Source organism: Vicia villosa, linkage group LG2 (assembly GCF_029867415.1).
Source record: "Vicia villosa cultivar HV-30 ecotype Madison, WI linkage group LG2, Vvil1.0, whole genome shotgun sequence".
Classification (NCBI taxonomy): Eukaryota; Viridiplantae; Streptophyta; class Magnoliopsida; order Fabales; family Fabaceae; genus Vicia; species Vicia villosa.
Window position 1 is genome coordinate 124,534,594 of NC_081181.1, and position 18,677 is coordinate 124,553,270.

Consider the following 18,677-nt stretch of genomic DNA (forward strand, 5'->3'; position numbering starts at 1 on the left):
TAAAAGTATTAGTCCATATCAGTATTTGATGGGGTCTTTAAAAAAAAATTAAATATTAAATGTGATGATTTCAAATCAGCTTCTCCCATAACATTAACAACTTGAAAATGATATAAATCTTCTATTATAAGCATGAAATTTTTATGATTGATGAAGTCTTAACATGTATAGGCTAACATCATTCAAATACTTATTATTATTTATAAGATTAAATCAATTATCAAAATTTTAACTAAAGTGATTTTCTAATGAATTGAAAATTGTCAAAATGATAATACATCATAAAAATAGTAGTTAGGAACAATAAAGAAATTATTCAATAATTAAAAAAATAAAGAGATTATATTAGATTAATTATGTGAATCAACCGGATTTTAGTTTGTTTCCATGGCCAATTAATGAATAATGAATCATAAATAATAAATGATAAAAAATAGTAGTTATAAATTAGTGAAATAATTAATTAAATAATAATAAAATAATTAAAGTTAATTATAGGAAGATTACTATTAATAGCAAATTTTAAAATGGCAAGGCTTCTAAAAAGATTATTATTTTTTTGAATAAAACACACTTAACGACTTTCATTAATCAAAAGATGTTCAATACAAAGAGGTGTCGAACTCAATAAACTACGTCGAGCCCAAGAATTGGCCGCCCTTGCAAGAGAATGAGCAACCGAATTCGCTTGACGTTTGACAAACTTTACCTCAAAGTTTTTGAAGGACCGCAATAAACTACAAATAGAATCAATAATAAGACAAAACTCAGAGTCACCCTTTTTATTTGAGTGGACAGCTTGTGTAACAATTTGGGAATCACTTTCAAAAATTACGAACTCCAAATTCGAGGATATAGCCCCAAGGATAGCCTCTTTAAGAGCCAAGGCTTCAGCTTCAAAGACGGGTAGAGTTCCTGGATCCCATGCTATACCTGCATAGATAAAGTTGCCAAAGTGATTACGCACACACCACCCCCTATTAGTAGTGCTGTTGTTATTATTAAAAGTCGCATCAACATTACATTTGAGCCAACCCACGGGAGGTGGACTCCAATCAAGAACATGATTGGGACGAGCATTACTAGTCATTCTCTCTTGGGCTTGGAACCATTCATTCCATACGTAATTCGTTTTTAAACCCAAAGCTGACGCTTCTTCTTGCTCATTATGCCAAACATAGTCATTCCTGTTTTTCTAAATACCATCTAACATAACTGCAAATCTATCTGCAACTTCTCGGCTTTCCTTCGAGCAGATATCAAAGATAAGAGATTTAATATCTTGAAAGGAATGTAATCGGGAATCGATAAGGTGAGACAAACCTGCTGTCCTCCAACACTAATTAGCAACAATACAAGTCAGGAAAAGATGCCATTCATCCTCAGATGTACTATCACAGAACTGACAGGCTGACGGGCACATCACAAAACGTTTCCTGAGTCTCTCTCGAGTAGGAAGGCAATCTCTACAAATTCGCCAAAGAAGGTGCTTGACTCTAGAAGGTGCTTTGATCTTCCAAATACTTCCCCAATTCTCTGCTCCCCCCACTACCTAACTACCTCTTACCGCGTGACGCCACAGATTATAACCCGTTCTCACACTATAGACACCATCCTGCTCATCCTTCCAAATCATTTTATCTTTTGTAACTTCTTCAATCAAAGGAAATGACAGAATTTTTTCCATATCCAACGCATCAAAAAGGTCTCTAACGATATCAATATCCCATTGTTTAACATTGGCCTGCATAAATTATTAACAGACAAATGGTAAACCTCCTGTTTTTCGTCACTGCTACCACGAAACCACGGTTCCTGCATAATATTTATCTGACTACCATCACCAATACACCACCTGCATCTTAGAGTTAGAACCTCACGGGATTTCCAGATACTTCTCCAGACAAAACTCGGCTTCTAAGAAGATGATACTTGGCAAACTTGCCAAAAAACTCATCTTACTTTATTATATTTTATGATCACGTTTTTTTAGTGAAATACAACATAAATGATTTTTTTAATAATATTTTAAAAATAAAAGAATTATTAAAATTTAGAAGAAAACATATTTTTTAAATACAAGACACAAATTCTTAGTCTCTTTCTTTAACGAAATAACATTGTCGAAAAATAATTCAACACAAATAAAATAGATAAAAAAATTATTATTATTGTTTTCTCTAGTGATCAATTTTTTTAATAAACCAAACTTCATTAATTTTTGATACAATGATCATTAAAATAAAAGTTTTTTAATTTTCTCTTTTAAATGACTTTCAAAATTTTGTTCAAAGAGGTGTAGTCAATATTTTTTTTGAAAAATTGTTTTTTAAACTAATATACCATAAAGCCTTATTTTATAAATATTTTTTTGAAAATTGTTTTTAAAAAATATTTAGATGCATTAGCATGATACATAAAATTCTTTGTGTAAAAAAAAATTATTAAAATGTCAAACAATCACATGAAGGCTAATTATTTTTATTAGTAATAGTTTATTTATATGCACCACCATTAATATAAATATTTTATTTATATTAATAAAAAATTCATACAGTCATTATGAAACAGTTTGATTTTAATCATAACTTGACACTAAATTGAAATTAGACAAAATTTAAAATCATTATAAAACATAAATTTTATTTTAATATATAAGAAATAAGTGAAAGTGATACAGTAAAGTATAATCTTCACATCAACTACCTAACTAAGAATGAAAGATGCCACCAAACCGTCTAAATTACCCTTCCTTGCTTTTACATTAACACTAAGAAATGCCCCTTATCGTAATTTACTAATTGAATTAATACCAACGAATGAAAAGAGTCCTTTTGTCCAAATGGCATACAATTTTTTCAAATTCCCTTTTCGCTCTCACTATCTCTCTCTGGTTTTCCCTCTTCTCTCTCTAAACACCACAATTACATTTGTCTTCTTCATCATTTCCAAAACACACCTGTCTCCTTCATCGTTTCCAAGTTCACTCGTCTCCATACATATCGTGAATCAGGTACGAGGTATGCATATCGTTATGCTTTTGAATCGTGTGTTTTATGGTTAACTTATATGCTTATTTTGGTTTGTTTGGGGATATTGTTATGAAGTTAATGATTTTAGGTTTTATGTTAAGAAGCAACATGCTTCTTCTGGTTTGTTTATGATTCTTCTGTTTCTTCTCAAGTTCGTTTTTTTTTTCTTATTCTGATTTTAGGGTTTATACTACGAAGTAAGATGCAGAACAATGGAAGGAAGATCACCGTTAATGATTCTAAGGTTTACAATAAGCTATGTAATAAGTTAATTTATTGATTGATTAAATAATGTGCTCTTATCAGTTGCTGATATGTTTCTTTTTGTTGTTGATTGTAGCTTGAGTTTCAGCTTTTGCAAACATCTGTGTTGGGGCAAGCCATTTTCGGCGAAGGCTTAGGGTTTGAAGATTTTGATTTTTTGATTACTGAGTCATAAGGGATGTTACTTTTCGTGGTTGATTTGTGGCTGTGTTTATTGTGTGGCCGGGTTGGTATTGGATTTGTTCTGTGGGTGTGGAACTGTTTCAAGGAGAAGAAAATTTTGCTTTCAATCTTGTTCACAAAATGCTCGATGAAATGCCTTCGTTAGTTTCTTGATTCTTTCTCTTATGTTTTTTATGGTCTTTCGCTATAGCATTGTTGTTTTGTTGACATGAGAAATCTGTTCAGCTTGAAGCAATTATATCATTAAAATCGCACGTCGAGATCTTCAGGGTGGTCTGAACAACACTTTCCAAACTCTTGTAAATCCTCATTGCTGTGTTGAAAACTCAAAAATCCATGGCATTACTACAAAAATGGTGAACGGACCCGATGTTCCGAGGTAACCTATATCTCTGTGGCAATTAGCGATTATGCTTACCTTTACAAAATTAAGTATTCCATTTTGTCCTTGCAACACATCCTTCACTTATATTTGGAGTTTATTTGAATAGAAAATGCTAAAGTTGATGTTTTATGTCATGATTGTGTTTTTTATTCGATTGATAATTTTGAAAAAGTTGTTATGAGATCGCAGCGAGAACGTCAGGTACTGATTTGTTTGTGTAGATTTATCATAATGTTTTTCTTTAACTATTTTGAAATGCTAAAGTTGAGGTCTTTATTGTTTAAGTATTTACTATGTTGCTCAGTATTTCCTCTTACTTCTATCTCGCCAGTGTTCCGAAGTTTAAAGGAGAGCTTTGCTCCGGCTGTATAGAGAGATGATGTCATGGAAATTTTTGTTACAAGTATTGCAATGTGCTTTTGAATTGAATTGTTCAAACAATTGGGAATTTGAATATATTAAATTTTGATGTCATAGAGATAATCTTGGTAAATTGGTTTATAGCTGTCTGTAGCATTATAGCTGAACCTTTGTTGCTTTATTAGGTGCGAAGGGAAAATTTTCGGGAGGTTTCGATAATTCTGCATTTGGTGGTCACAGTTTCAGTTGGTCTGGTTGGATTGTGATGCAAGCATTTGTTCTGAAAAACTAAATAGGGTTCTCACAGTATTGAAGTGATAAGAAGAACAAGAAAGATGCAACCACATAGAGGACCAGTTCAGCCTGATGGATGAAACAATGACAGTCACTTGAGCTGATGTAGCACAAAGGGTGAGTTTTATATGTTGAACTAAACATTTTAAAGTTCTCATCATATTGCATGTTGTTCGAAAGGAATTGACACAATTTATCTGAGATAGATTGGCGACGTGTGGCTATGACAAATGGTTTAGTTCCTGCAGTCGAAAAAATGTTTGTTTCAGTTTCCATCGAGCTATTGGTATATTTACGTAGCATCATTAGTCATTTTACAGATTAGTTTGTTCACGTAAAGCTAATTGATGAGTCCCTCTATATTTTTACACCACGAGTATTTATATGATATTCCTCCAAATGAAGCAACTGGTACAGTTGAGGGTATACAATCAATGTCAAATCTGACTTTTTTATCATGGAAAGGCGGGGCGGTATGTTGAATACGTAAGACAATCATGCTTCACTTCATTAATTTCTTCACTTTGGTTATTAAATTTTTTTCACCGAGTAAAATTCTTAGTTCTTAACCTCTTAAAGTAGCTTAACGCGTGTTTGCAGATTCTTCGAATACTACTGGATATAGGTAGGGATGCATGGATAAACAGGGAGTTATTTTTATAACTGAATATTCTGCATCTGTGCAATGAGTTATTTTTATAATAAAAATATGGAAGAGTCAATGAGGATTACTCTTATATTTGTCATAATACGTAATCTTTTCTATATATAAGCTATGTTGAGTATGTTCAGCCTCCATTCTCTTTTTGTTTGTATTGCACAGTGCCTTTATATGTATATATAATTGACTTATTCCAACTGCTATGTGGCTTCTGCTATATTTTCAGGTTATATTGGTTCAGTTTCTTTTCTTAATACCGTATTGTGTGTTGTCTCCAAGCTTCATTCAATAAACCCTATATGGTGGGATTTTTGATTAATGGGTTGGTTAAGCTCTATTTGAGACATTGATTTGGTATAAGTCTAATTAGAGGTTATTCGTTCAGAATGTGTCCATTTTAGGAGCAACGTTTAACCACGAAAGTAATATAGCTGAACTGAACCATATGTTCTAATTATGTTTAGTTTCAACCATCATTCTTTATTGTTGTTATCATTAGCTGGCATTGACACTTAAAGCCCGAGGAATATGCTTTTATACTTTTAGTTTGTTGGATGTCAATCTTCACATAAAATTTTCTTTATCTTATATTTAAAGAAAATTGCTTATGCATATATGTTTTTGTTTCCTTGCCAGTATGTGATACAATGTTGGGTGTTGAAGGAAAGCTTTACGTTCCATAAGAGCTGGTGACGGTGTGCCGTGAGAGGATAACACTGTTGTCACTGATCCAAAAAGATGTTTCTGCAAGTGTATGTGTAAATAATATGCATGATATAACACGTTTACAATACATGAGCTTCTATGACTAAGTTATCATATGAAACTCAATTTTATTTATCCATAACTAAAATTAAATTTTCATCCATGGTTATTGGGTTCTTATGTATGAGACGAAAACATGACACAAGCATACATTTCTTATGTTTTGCTCATTTAAATGTTACCCTTACTTGTTTTGACATCTTAGTAACACACATTTCACCTATTTAAATTATAGCTTTCTTATGTGGAAAAAAGGTGCAATTCTGTTGAATGTCACTCTAAAATTGAATTAACATTATTAGAACTTCTCCCTAATTTAATCACAGGTTGTTGATTCCATCATCAACTTATCATTACAACTTTCATATGATGATTAATTACATGTTGTAGAGTCCAATATAAACTTATCATTGTATTTCCTATGAATTTCATCATTAAAACTATTAATTTTAACGGGTCACTGTCACAACAATACCTTTTATATTTATTTTAACCGACTCAATAGTTGTAAATATATTTAGTTATTAGTGATATTTGTAAGTATTGATAATTATTAGGTATATTGGTGATATTTATTATTAGGCAAAATACCTCTTTTGGTCCCTTATGTTAACCTTGAGGTTCATTTTGGTCCCTTAACTTCAAAAAGTATCATATTGGTCCCTTAACTCTTCAAAAGGTTTCATTTTAGTCCTTTTTGTCATATTAGCGACTGATTTAGCGATCAATTTTTGAGTTTTTCCGTCGCTAATGTGACAAAAATGACTAAAATGACACACTTTGAAGAGTAAAGGGACCAATAAGACATTTTTGAAATTAAGGGACCAAAATGAACACCGAGGTTAACATAAAGGATCAAAAAGAGTATTTTGCCTTATTATTAAATATTTTATTGTTGTTAGTGATTTTATAATAGTTATAATTTTGTATCAGCAACAACCAAATTTCATGTGAGACAACTCAACAAACTTCCCTTGAGCTTTAGGAGCTTAGGTTCAAATAGCATAAATTTCCAAATATACAGTGTAAAATGCATTCACAACTACAATCTACAAGTAACCAATCAATAAAATCTTTTAGTGGCAGAAATGCTATTTAATCCGGATCATTGGCTGGGGTAAGATTTTATAAAGTAACTGGTATATTATTTTTATCATATAGGCTTAAACCATCTCTAACATCTTTTGATTTGCATTATATAAATATGAAACTTTATTTTAACTTGCATTATATTAATATGAAACTCTATTATAAAATAAAATAAAGAAATAGTTAATAATATTAAATATATGATTTAATTTGATTTTTACCCACTATAAAATTGAATTAACATTATTAGAACATCTCCCTAATTTACCCTTTTAATTACAGGTTGTTGATTTCATCATCAATTTATCATTACAACTTTCATATGATGATTAATTACATGTTGTAGAGTCCAATATAAACTTATCATTGCATTTCATATGAATTTCATCATTGAAACTATTAATTTTAATGGTCACTATCGCAACAATACATTTTATATTTATTTTAACCGACTCAATATTTATAAATATATTTAGTTATTAGTGATATTTGTAAGTATTGATAATTATTAGGTATATTGATGATATTTATTATTAAATATTTTTTTGTTGTTAGTGATTTTATAATAGTTATAATTCCATATCAGCAACAACCAAATTTCATGTCAGACAACTCAACAAACTTTCCTTGAGGAGCTTAGATTCAAATAGCATAAATTTTCAAAATATACAGGGTAAAATGCATTCACAACTACAATCTACAACTAACCAATCAGTAAAATCTTTTAGTGGCAGGAATGCTATTTAATCCGGGTCATTGGCTGGGGTAAAATTCTATAAAGTAATTGGTATATTGTTTTTATCGTATAGGCTTAAACTTTAACATCTTTTAATTTGCATTATATAGATATGAAACTTTATTTTAACTTGCATTATATTAATATGAAACTCTATTATAAAATAAAATAAAGAAATAGTTAATAATATTAAATATATAATTTAATTTGATTTTTATAAATTTTATAGTATTTAGACATATACACTGTTTACCTTAACAACGGTCTTACCCGTGCGAACGCACAGGTCACTATCACCACAATATATATTTTTTAATTTATTTTAACCAACCAAATATTTGTAAATATTTATAGTTATTAGTGATATTTGTTATTAAATTATAGAATTTCATATTTTATAACTGCATTTAAATAAATTATATATCAAGTAAAATTGAAAACTATTCATCTAAGAAATTTTCACGGGACACTATCACCACAATACATGTTTTAATTTAATCAACAAAATATTATAAATATTTATAATTAGCATAGACTCGTTATTTTCATGGGTCACTATCACCACAATACATTTTTTTTTATTTAAACAACAAAATATTATAAATATTTATAATTATCAGTGATATTTGTAAATATTTGTAGTTACTAGCCATATTTGTAAATATTTATAGTTATTAGATATATTAAATTTATTATGTTAGTGATTTAATAAATATTTTTTTATAAATATTTTTAGTTATTAGTGATTTTATAATAACAATTATATATCAGCAACAACCTAGTCTTATTGAATTACCTAAAATATGAATGACTATTGCATTTCCATGTTCTTTTTTTTAACATAGCTACTATATATAGATTTATTTCATCTATATTATGTTTTGTTAATCTTAAATTAACATTCCTCAATTTTTTAATTTTTTTTTTTTTGCGTTTGTAATACATTATTCATCTTAAGATTTGAATTACCGGTGCGGACGCCCGGGTCTTCTACTAGTTAAGTTAAAAATGGTAAACTTTTAAAATAAAACCATCGAAACAAATATCATTTAACTTCAAATCTAATGTTAATTAAATCAAATAGATTCTAATCTCATTTAGATTGCTCACTCAATAAAAAAAATTTCACAAGGCTTGACAAACTAAATCGTCCTCATCCGATATTGTACACCCATATTTGGTTTTAAAATCTTCCTAAATTCTTCAGCATTTTCCAAGCCGCCAAAAGGAATCAGACCAACATGGCTCTAACACTTAAAATTACAAATGTAACTTTGAAATAATAATGTTAATCCAAACATAATATACAAACCTTAATTTAAAAAAGAAAGAAAGAAAGAAAAAATCAGCACACAAAAACTAATGTGCCTTATGTTTGTATTACTTAACATAAAATACACTCAAATTATGCTGAGAGCAGTTTGTAAAACCCTACCAACACTGCAGACAACCTTTGAAAGAGAGTCAATTGGCTTGTTACCTACTATGGTCTAATGAACCATCATATTTTGAGTGATAAACCGATTTGTTTAGCTAACATTATTTTATGGTAAGGTATCTGCATAAGATGAGCAATCAAGATGCAACAAACCTAAAATGCAGAAAAGGAGGAATAAATGTTAAGGCTTTCACAATGTCAAGGCTTTCACAATTGTAGCTGCGTAGTCAAGAGCTAATTACAAAGAACTAATTGCTTGATGTAAAGTCAAGAGCCTTAACCTTAAACACAAATTTAATTGCGCTGCCATATAAAATTCAAACAATGCAAGTAAACATTTAACACAAATAATTAGTGACAATTGTTTGTAGCTTTCAGCTTTTCTAAAAGGGGAGAGAGAGAAAGGAAGTAAATGACCCTCTTGAATTTACTACTTCCAGCTTTAGCTACAAAAACTGAGATGTAAACTAAAATTACAAAACTTAGAAGTAAACTGTAAAAATAAGATAATACCTACCTTGTTGCAACCAGAGACTAAATCCTGAAGAGTTTTCTTCTTTCTCTTTTAATTTGTTAGTGTCCACCGATATTTCATTAGAAAACTAAGTTAATAAATCAAATTGCATGATATTCATTAGAAAATTAAGTTAATAAATTAAATTGCATAATATTCGAATAATTCGAATAAGATTTGATAATAAAATTAGAGAATGTTATTTTGAATATAGAAATTTAAGAATGAAACAAAAGTAACTAGATTGTATGAAATGTTGAAATTTTAAAATTCAAGGATCTTCTTAGGCTATGTTTGGGAGTTTTGAGGGGAAGGGAGGGGAGGGCTTTGAAAAATAAGAAGAATTAGGTAAAAAGGATAAAAAGATTTTGGGTAAGAGGGTTTTGGAGGGTTTGAGTTTATTCATAACACCAAAAACCCCATAAAATGGGGGAACTCAAAAATTGTATTGAAGGAGGGTTTTGAAGGGTTTACATAAATTTTTCAAATATCTTTTAGGTTGTTATAGTATTTTGAAAATTAAAAATTTAGTAATGATAATGACTCTTTTATCATTCTAAACAAAATCATTTTTTCAAAAAATGTGAAATATTTTTCTATATTTTTTTAAAATTTCATTTTTGGAAGCCTTCCCCTCCCCTCCCCTCCCCTTCAAACTCCCAAACATAACCTTAGAAAATAATGAGAGTGAAGATTTTTTTTAACCTTATCTAAACACAATTATGGAGAAAAACGTGTCACAATGTTAATATCCATTATATTACCATTAAACACTATGAAACCAATAGAATTAATCACTTTTTCTTGGAACAAAAACAAAGCACTTTGAGTCTGTCAGAACACCGTGTGACCACCCCAGTTAGTAGAACCAACCGAGAACGATCATCTACAGCTGAGATGATGACCACAACATGCAGATCATCCTGGCCGGTTAATCACGCTCTGATCACACGGTCGTGATTCATCCACCAGACTTATGTTCTGGTCTCCTTTGAAATCAAGGACACAGTAGTACGATCCTATAGAACAGATCCTGTTCAAGTAAGGTCGTGCTCATCCGTGCTTAATCTGAAGTATATAAATGTTTAAGATTTTAGGCACTTCAACGATGTGGGAGTAGTATAATAGTTTTTGTTGAAACTCTAGCTTTGTTTATGTTAAAAATGCTTGATAAAGAACACTTTTTCACCTCAGAACTCAGTTCTGCCTTGGATGGACATACTATCTACGCAAAGCTAAATTAGCAGATAGTATGTGTTAGGTTTTAGCTCTACTGATGGTGCATATCTAATAAATGAATACCAAATTATCTGCATGCGTTCACTTTCAATTGAGCTGTGAATAGCTGATTAGTGAGCTAGTTATCAACTATGAACTGACCGCATAATACTTTATTTTTTAGGAACAGAAGCCATAGCAGAACTTGGAGTTCAAAGACATCGACGGGAGTCTCATGTACACGCGAACAAGAGTTTGGTCACTGCGCAAGATTCTCTCACTTAAGGAAAAAAATTAAAATTGATGGAGTTCTTTAAGCATGTTCAGCAGCACATGGTTGATAGTGAGGATGAGAGATATGGAGAGCCATTTTGTTAGTTTCTTGGCGAAAATCGGGTTGCTGTCAAAAGATAAAATGGTAATTACCATTTCTAATTCCTAGTGAGAATTGATTACTTAATATTTTATATGTATCTGTTTGTTTAATTTCTGCACAGAAGCTTATGAAATTGAATTTCGGTTGCGATTTATCTTATTATTGTATGTTTGTGCAAATGTGTTAGTCTTGAGATGATTTCATAACTTTACAGACCATTGTTGGTTTGATTTATAGATGATAATGATTTCTTATCTGATTGCTATTTGCTCTATTCATTTGCCATGCTAACAATTACCAGGACAAAAGTATGGGAGGTATAATTTCGCTTGGTGCTGAAATTTGCGGCTTCTAGTTTTGGCTTTCGTTTACATTCACTTATGGAACAACAGGGAGACCATGGAAGAAAAGATCTAATGCGTTCTCTTGTGAGATTCCAGAACTGCAATATGGTTATACATACTTCATCTATTTGGATCCTAATGGAGGTGGCAAATGTGAGTGGTGTGTATATACAACTCCAGCGCTAAATCTTGTGAACAAATACGTCGTAGTTTAGATTTAAATGATGATTATCTTTCACAAAAAGTGGTGTCACAGTTATACTTGTATGGTATTTTTTCCTTTTCTGCTATGGAATGAATCAATATCGTTTTATGTTAGTCCCGCATCGGAATTGTTAGAGTGAATAGTACGGTACGTGAGGTCTGCGTTCGCGCGGCCCCTTCTAATTAATTTTCAACTTTCTTCTAAAATTCTAATTCTAAACACAGGAAAGTTCTTGGGATTTTGGATTTTGTTCCTTTAAGAGTAAGTGTATATTTCCTACGAGGTTTGCTCTAACTAGGAAGATATTGTCCATGGAGCTTGAATGTTAATGTTAGGCTTAGAAGAGGGAAAGGGACCTAAAAGCACAAGCAACTATAATCTTTCATGTTCTATTTGGGAAGAAAAATCAGTTTTCTTTTTCTGGGTGTGTTCTCACAAAAATTTGTACTTGATGATGTTATAGATTTGTTGCAAAATCAAAAAGATAAAAACGATTTGAGTTTGTCAGACTTATTATTTGGTCTCCCCTTAGATAAAGGGTCCCACTAGGGTTGTGTTTTGAAGGGCCCCAAATTACAAGCCTATAACAGTATCAGATTCTTGCAGAGTGACTTGAGACAAGAACCTTTTCTCTCCAGGGAAAAAAACCAATTGATGGAGTTCTTCAGGGATATTCAGGAGCACTTGTGGATGAGAAGATTTCAGAGGAAGATATGGAGTTGTCTTCTTCCAACAGTGAAATCTGATGTTTGCAAGTAGCTCAGTCTGTATACTCTATGTGCTTACACATTTTGGTGAGGGTGTTGTATATCTTCTTTCATTAGCGCTTATGTTATACATGTTAAGTTTACGAGGTTTTTAAAGATGGAAAGATCAATTAGCTCAATGGTAAGTTTTTATTCAGGTAGTATCATGTGCTGGCATTTGTAAAAAGGTTCTACTTTTGAATCCTTTCGACAAAATTAACAAAATATGGCTTCGCCCAGGCTCGAACTGAGTTTTTATTCTGGTAGTATCATGTGCTGCATTTGTAAAAAGGTTCTACTTTTGAATCCTTTCGACAAAATTAACAAAATATGGCTTCGCCCAGGCTCGAACTGGGGACCTTCAGTGTGTTAGACTGACGTGATAACCAACTACACCACGAAACCACGTGTTGTTCAATTTGCAATTACCCTTTTCCTATCTGTAACAACTAAATCAACCCATTTTCAAATATCTCATTCATAAAGCTGTCACTACTACTATTGCAGCATTGCAGGTACGTTTAATTTGATTTCAGTTTTGTAACATTTTTTTAATCAAATTACTATTATTTCAGTTTTAAAGATTGTTCGAGCGGCCCCTCCCAATAATGCTTAAAAGTGTCTTTGATAAATAGATGAATAGGTAGCATTACATTTATTCCCATTAATTTGAAAAGGGTCACTCTCGCTAGAATGTCTTTAAATGTGGGATCTGAGTAATGACCTGCTCTTCCTTAGACAGAGGATTTCATCAGACTTGTGATCTAGTCTTCTTAGAAATGAAGGACACAATAGTACAAGCCTATAGTATGAATCCTGTTCAAGTAAGTCCCTTAACCTTTCCAGATTTTGTTACCAAACAAAGCAGCACTAATGATGTTACCATTTCAACAAGCTGGGGCCACCTTATCATGATTTGTAAGATTATATAGGTCACATTGTTAATATGTTTCTAAAGTACTTTTATTTATTTAGCGGTAGTTCATTTCCTTAATCAATCTTAAGTTGTCATATGGAGATTTTCATTAAAAATTGCATGGTTTTTACAAAGAATTTTCTTGGAAGAGAAACCATAACAGTACTTGGAGTTCAAATACGTCGATGGGGCAAATGAAGTTTAGGTTAAAAAGGTTAAGAGTTCTTCAAGCTTATTCAGTAACATTTGTGGATGAGAAGATTTCTGAGGAAGTAATGGAGTTGTCTTCTTCCCACGGTGAAATATGATGTTTGGCAGTAGCTCAGTCTTTATACTCTATGTGCTTACACATTTTGGTGAGGGTGTTGTATATCTTCTTTCAAGTCTAACTGTTTACCATACATGCATAACACTAAGGTAAATCCTCTTGGTTTTCTACAGGGTGTTTTGTATGCTATAGCCATGGTAAATTTTGATGATGAAACGGATCAATTAGCTCAATACAACTCCTTTGTTGCAAGGTGAGTTAGTACTCTGTTGTTTCTTGTGCTCTATTTGCAATAAAATTCAATTATCACTAGACTGGGATACGTTAGTTATTTAAGGTAGTGTTAAGTGAGTGGATAACAAACTGAAGTCCCGTATCGTCTACTACGTAAAATAACCTAAACTACTCACATATAAAGTGAAAGGATCTCAATCATTTTTAAGTACGGAGTTGTGTGATGATGACATAGCGAACTATTCTTTCGCCTTTTACTAAAGAATACCGTGTCAGCGTCACAATTAATGGCATACGCTAGTTTTTGGAAGAGTCCTCAATTTGAGGGCTCCGCAATAATAGTTCCTATTTGGCTCAATATTTTTAATATTTCAATAAAACTAGATGTATCTTATTTCCCTGTGGTGTATTTTCTATCATTTTGAGCACTTGATGATGTTATGATTTTGTTACAAAATCAAAAAGGTGTTACAATCCAGGTTAGTATGACCAGCTGATATATTTTAAACTGGTACTAAGTAGAAGCTAATGAATTGTTGAACCATTTTCTTTGTATCATGTAGATTTTCATTAAAAAATGTATTATACTACTTTTATTCTACATAAAAAAGGAACGTTGGTAGGATTTACTCCTGACAGTTTATCTGATGATATACCACACATTTGTTATGTAGGGGCAGCCCCTCCTAATTATGTTTCATGATTTTTTTAAAAATCAAAAAGTTGTGTCTGCTAGTATTAGGGAGTCTAGATCTTAATCTGTTTAGAGCACATAGGTCAAAAGAACATGAGATGAGTAGAGGGTGATAATTATTATAAGCTTTTCATTGTATTTGATTCTAATGTATCTATACAAACAAAAAAATTTCATTCCTTAGCATATCCTTAAAATTCGGATGCTATGGGGATAAAATAAAGACCCAACAAACTATTGAGTCATGTTTAAAAGACAAACTCTAGTTTTAACCAAACGCCTAAATACACTTTCCAAACCTTTCTCTACCCCTTCAATTGCACTCTCCAATGCTTCAAAACTTTCATGTGCTGCCTGCATCTCGGAAACATCAGAACCTTTGCGTAAAAGGGTTCTTAAGGATGCATCCACACGCTGGAATTCATTTAAATTCTCCTCACATGATATTGTCCTCTTATGCATCAACTTTGACATTTTGAACCATTTGGTTGCCTTTGACTTGGAGGTCAAAAAAGACAATATGGATTGAAAGATAGACATGTTCATTACTATAACCTCTCTAAGAACACTTATCACACAAACAACTTCTTGATCTTGGTTCAAAAGTGTGGAAGCTCCAAATTTACTTTCCATTTGTTTTAGAGATGTCATCAACTTTGTGACATTCTTCTTCATCTTCGTTGTGAAGAATTTATATTTGGATACACTTGTTTCAATGCTTGAATCTCCTTTTCTCCTTCTTAGAGAAGATTGAAGTGATTGAACATTTTCTTTAATTTCTAACACGATGTCTCTTGTGATACCACAGATATCCAAAATTTTCACCGAGCCATCCAACAACTCTTCCACAAAATTCTCACCTTGATGCTGAGAAATGGCCTTTTGTGTTGATCTCATATTGAGAAAATCTTCCAATGAAGTGTACAAATCTTCAAGCAAAAAAAGGCCAATGGTAATTGAATCAGATGTGGATGTTGATGTGGTTTCCCATGTCTTGATTTTGCTTAGCTCTTGTTCTATTCTAGTGGAGTTAGGATGAGATTGAGAAGGAAAACTATTGGAGCGAACATGGTTCTTTGTTGCCATATTGCTCTTTAATTTGTTCTTATTTTCTTCGAAGATAATTGTAATGCTCAATGTTTGTGTGATGTTACCAAGTGATCAAAACTCTCTTTATATAAGAGCTACTCATGATAATGATTAATTTCATATATTAAAGAAATAAAATACGCAGCACTTGTTGTTAATCATGGAGTAGATCATGTGGTGCATGCATGGATTTCCCTTTGAATATGGTAAGCTTGTCACATGCCAACCCAACATTGTGAATTTGTTAATGATACTGCATGTTATATTCTGCAAAGATGCTTATATCATTGAATGCATGATGAATATAGCTGGCATGTCTTCTTAGTGTTGGTTATCAGAAAACATCATTAGTCATCATTTAATTTGCTTGCAATTAAGAAAATTGGCGCTGCTTATTGCTACCATATACTTAAGAGAGATTAGCTGCATGTGCCTGTGTGTATTTCCATTTGAATATGGTAAGCTTGTTACATGTTTATCCAACATTGTGAATTGTTAATGTTATTGCATGTGAAATTCTGCAAGATGCTTATGAAATAAAAATGTGTTTGAGGTGCATGATGAATATAGCTGGCATGTCTTTCTAGTGTTGGTAATCAATTAGTTTGCCATATTAATCTATTATTTTTGTTTTAGTAAATGTAGGTTGTAATAATAAACAAAGAATTGTATATAGTTGATATTGGTGTCCATATTTTGATCATATCCCCCAAGATCTGGATCTCATCTTTCTATAATCCATTCTTTAAACTACGTAGCTCCTCAACAATGAAACACGCCAGTCAATCGATACCTCTGAACCAAAACAGCACATTCTTTTTTATATTAGATGACAAGTTTACTAATTTAAAAGGAAAACTCATGTTTCTACCACATGCTCACATTGATTAAGAGAGGTTAGCTGCATGTGCTGCGTTGTTTTTTGAATGAAGCATGAATTCCTTGCTATTATATATAGTGTCCAAGAAGATGAATAAGAATTTTAGGAAGTTGATCATATAATGGATGGAGAATTTAGAGTATTCCCATTATTGAATGAAGGTTATGAACTCCCTGCTTTAAGTAGTGTGCTTAGAGAAGTTACTACGACAAACATTTCTATCTTGTGAAGAGAACTTGGAGAATAAAGATCTTGGTCCGTTCAAATACTTTCTCGGCATCGAAGTGGCTCGGTCCAAGGCAGGAATAAACAGTATATCAAAGAAAATACACATTGGATATATTAGAAGAACTAACCTATCTCACAACTAGCCTCCCTAAAATCACATACTTTGGGAACACACTCAGTCAATTTGTGTTGGAACCAAAAATACAACACCTCGTGGCTGCTCACCAAGGATAAGGGTTATTGCTCCTAGTATCCAGTGCTTCTTTTGTTTATGTTCATTGTAATAAAGGATGCACATGTTCTTTGTTTTTGGTTGCAGCATTTTTCTTCTTTTTGCTGTATTTACAGTATTTTCTGCTACTAAGTGCTTGACTATATGTAGACCTTTTATTAATGATTATGTTCGTTTACCAAATAAATATACCATTAATTGTTATTTTTAGGGGGGAAAAAGTAATAGTTCATAATTTCAGATCGGAGAGAAAAAATGTAACATCAAATTTATAAGTTATAGAGTAGAAGTATAGAACACAAATTTCTTGTTTCTACTTGGTTGTATTACTATTGGATTATTTATACACATACTGGGAAAAAAAATTCAATCCTTAAAAGATCTCTAAGATAGAGTCATGATGTGTAAAAGATACAATCCAGTTTTAATCAAACGCCTAAATACACTCTCCAATAGGGGTGTGCAAAAAAACCGGTTATTCTTAACCAAATTGGTATCTAAATTATTTCACTTTTTAAAATTCAATTCAAATGATAGCTGCTGCATGTACTACATTATTATTTTTGAATGAAGCATGAATTGTGTGCTATATATATATATATATATATATATATATATATATATATATATATATATATATATATATATATATATATATATATATATATATATATATATATATATATATATATATATATATATATATATATATATATATATATATATATAATTTACTTCTCAACTCATTCAATAGGTGAGAGATTAAAATAATAATAGAGATTAAAATTATGTGATTGTTGGTGGTATTCTAGAGCTGGTATGTGATAAATTATAGTGTTGTAGGATTATGCAGAGGAAAACTGGTTTTAGTCACTTTCTGCACTATACTTCTACTGGTAGAAGAACATTGAAAAAACTGCTGATTTTATTGAATTCACCACTCACTGCTATATATTTCTTAGCATTACAAAGCCTCTATATATGCTTGAATCAAAACTGACATAGAAGACAATAAGATGATAATTAAGATGAGGACTCTTTGGTTCTCTCAATCTTAATGATACAACTCTAACATAACTCTAAATAAAGACAATCATTATAATGTGATGGTTACACTTCTTTCATAATACTTACTAATAGTGGTGGTTACAACACATTAATTTTAACACTCCCCCTTAATGTGTTGCTCTTTAACTCCCATTGCTTTTCTAAGTTGCTGAAATCTTCCCCTTGGTAGTGCTTTAGTAAAAATGTCTGCAAGCTGCTCTTGTGAATTGCAGAACTCTAACTGCACATCGCCATCTTCGATCACACTTCGGATGAAGTGGTGCTTTATATTAATATCTCTTGTTCGGCTGTGGAAAACACTTCGCCATGGCTATTGCTGATTCATTGTCACAGTGAAGCAGCAGACTTTCTTCTTGCTTTTCTCTGATACCTTCAAGTATTCTTCTCAACCACAATGATTGTTGTGTAGCCAAACCAGCTGCCAAATATTCTGCTTCAGCTGAAGATTGCGCTACAGT

The 18,677-nt window shown here is 31.6% G+C and overlaps 1 protein-coding gene and 3 non-coding genes across 4 annotated transcripts; 1 reads left to right on the plus strand and 3 right to left on the minus strand.

The window, feature by feature from the left end:
- Window positions 1–10,549: 10,549 nt before the first annotated feature.
- Window positions 10,550–10,772, minus strand: LOC131654517 (small nucleolar RNA U3). The gene has a single exon (XR_009299541.1). It is a non-coding gene; the product is annotated as a small nucleolar RNA U3 (small nucleolar RNA).
- Window positions 10,773–12,941: 2,169 nt separating this feature from the next.
- TRNAV-AAC (transfer RNA valine (anticodon AAC)) lies at window positions 12,942–13,015 on the minus strand. Its single transcript has one exon. It is a non-coding gene; the product is annotated as a tRNA-Val (tRNA).
- A 1,227-nt stretch (window positions 13,016–14,242) lies between these two features.
- Window positions 14,243–14,358, plus strand: LOC131654254 (U5 spliceosomal RNA). Its single transcript, XR_009299299.1, has one exon. It is a non-coding gene; the product is annotated as a U5 spliceosomal RNA (small nuclear RNA).
- A 585-nt stretch (window positions 14,359–14,943) lies between these two features.
- On the minus strand, window positions 14,944–15,854 carry LOC131651984 (uncharacterized). Its single transcript, XM_058921739.1, has one exon. It carries the CDS (start codon window positions 15,806–15,808, stop codon window positions 14,957–14,959), a length of 852 nt encoding a protein of 283 aa, XP_058777722.1. The 5' UTR covers window positions 15,809–15,854; the 3' UTR covers window positions 14,944–14,956.
- Window positions 15,855–18,677: the final 2,823 nt, after the last annotated feature.

Coding starts and splice junctions, on each gene's coding strand:
- LOC131651984 (XM_058921739.1), bottom strand. CDS start 15,808: ATGGCAACAAAGAACCATGTTCGCTCCAATAGTTTTCCTTCTCAATCT.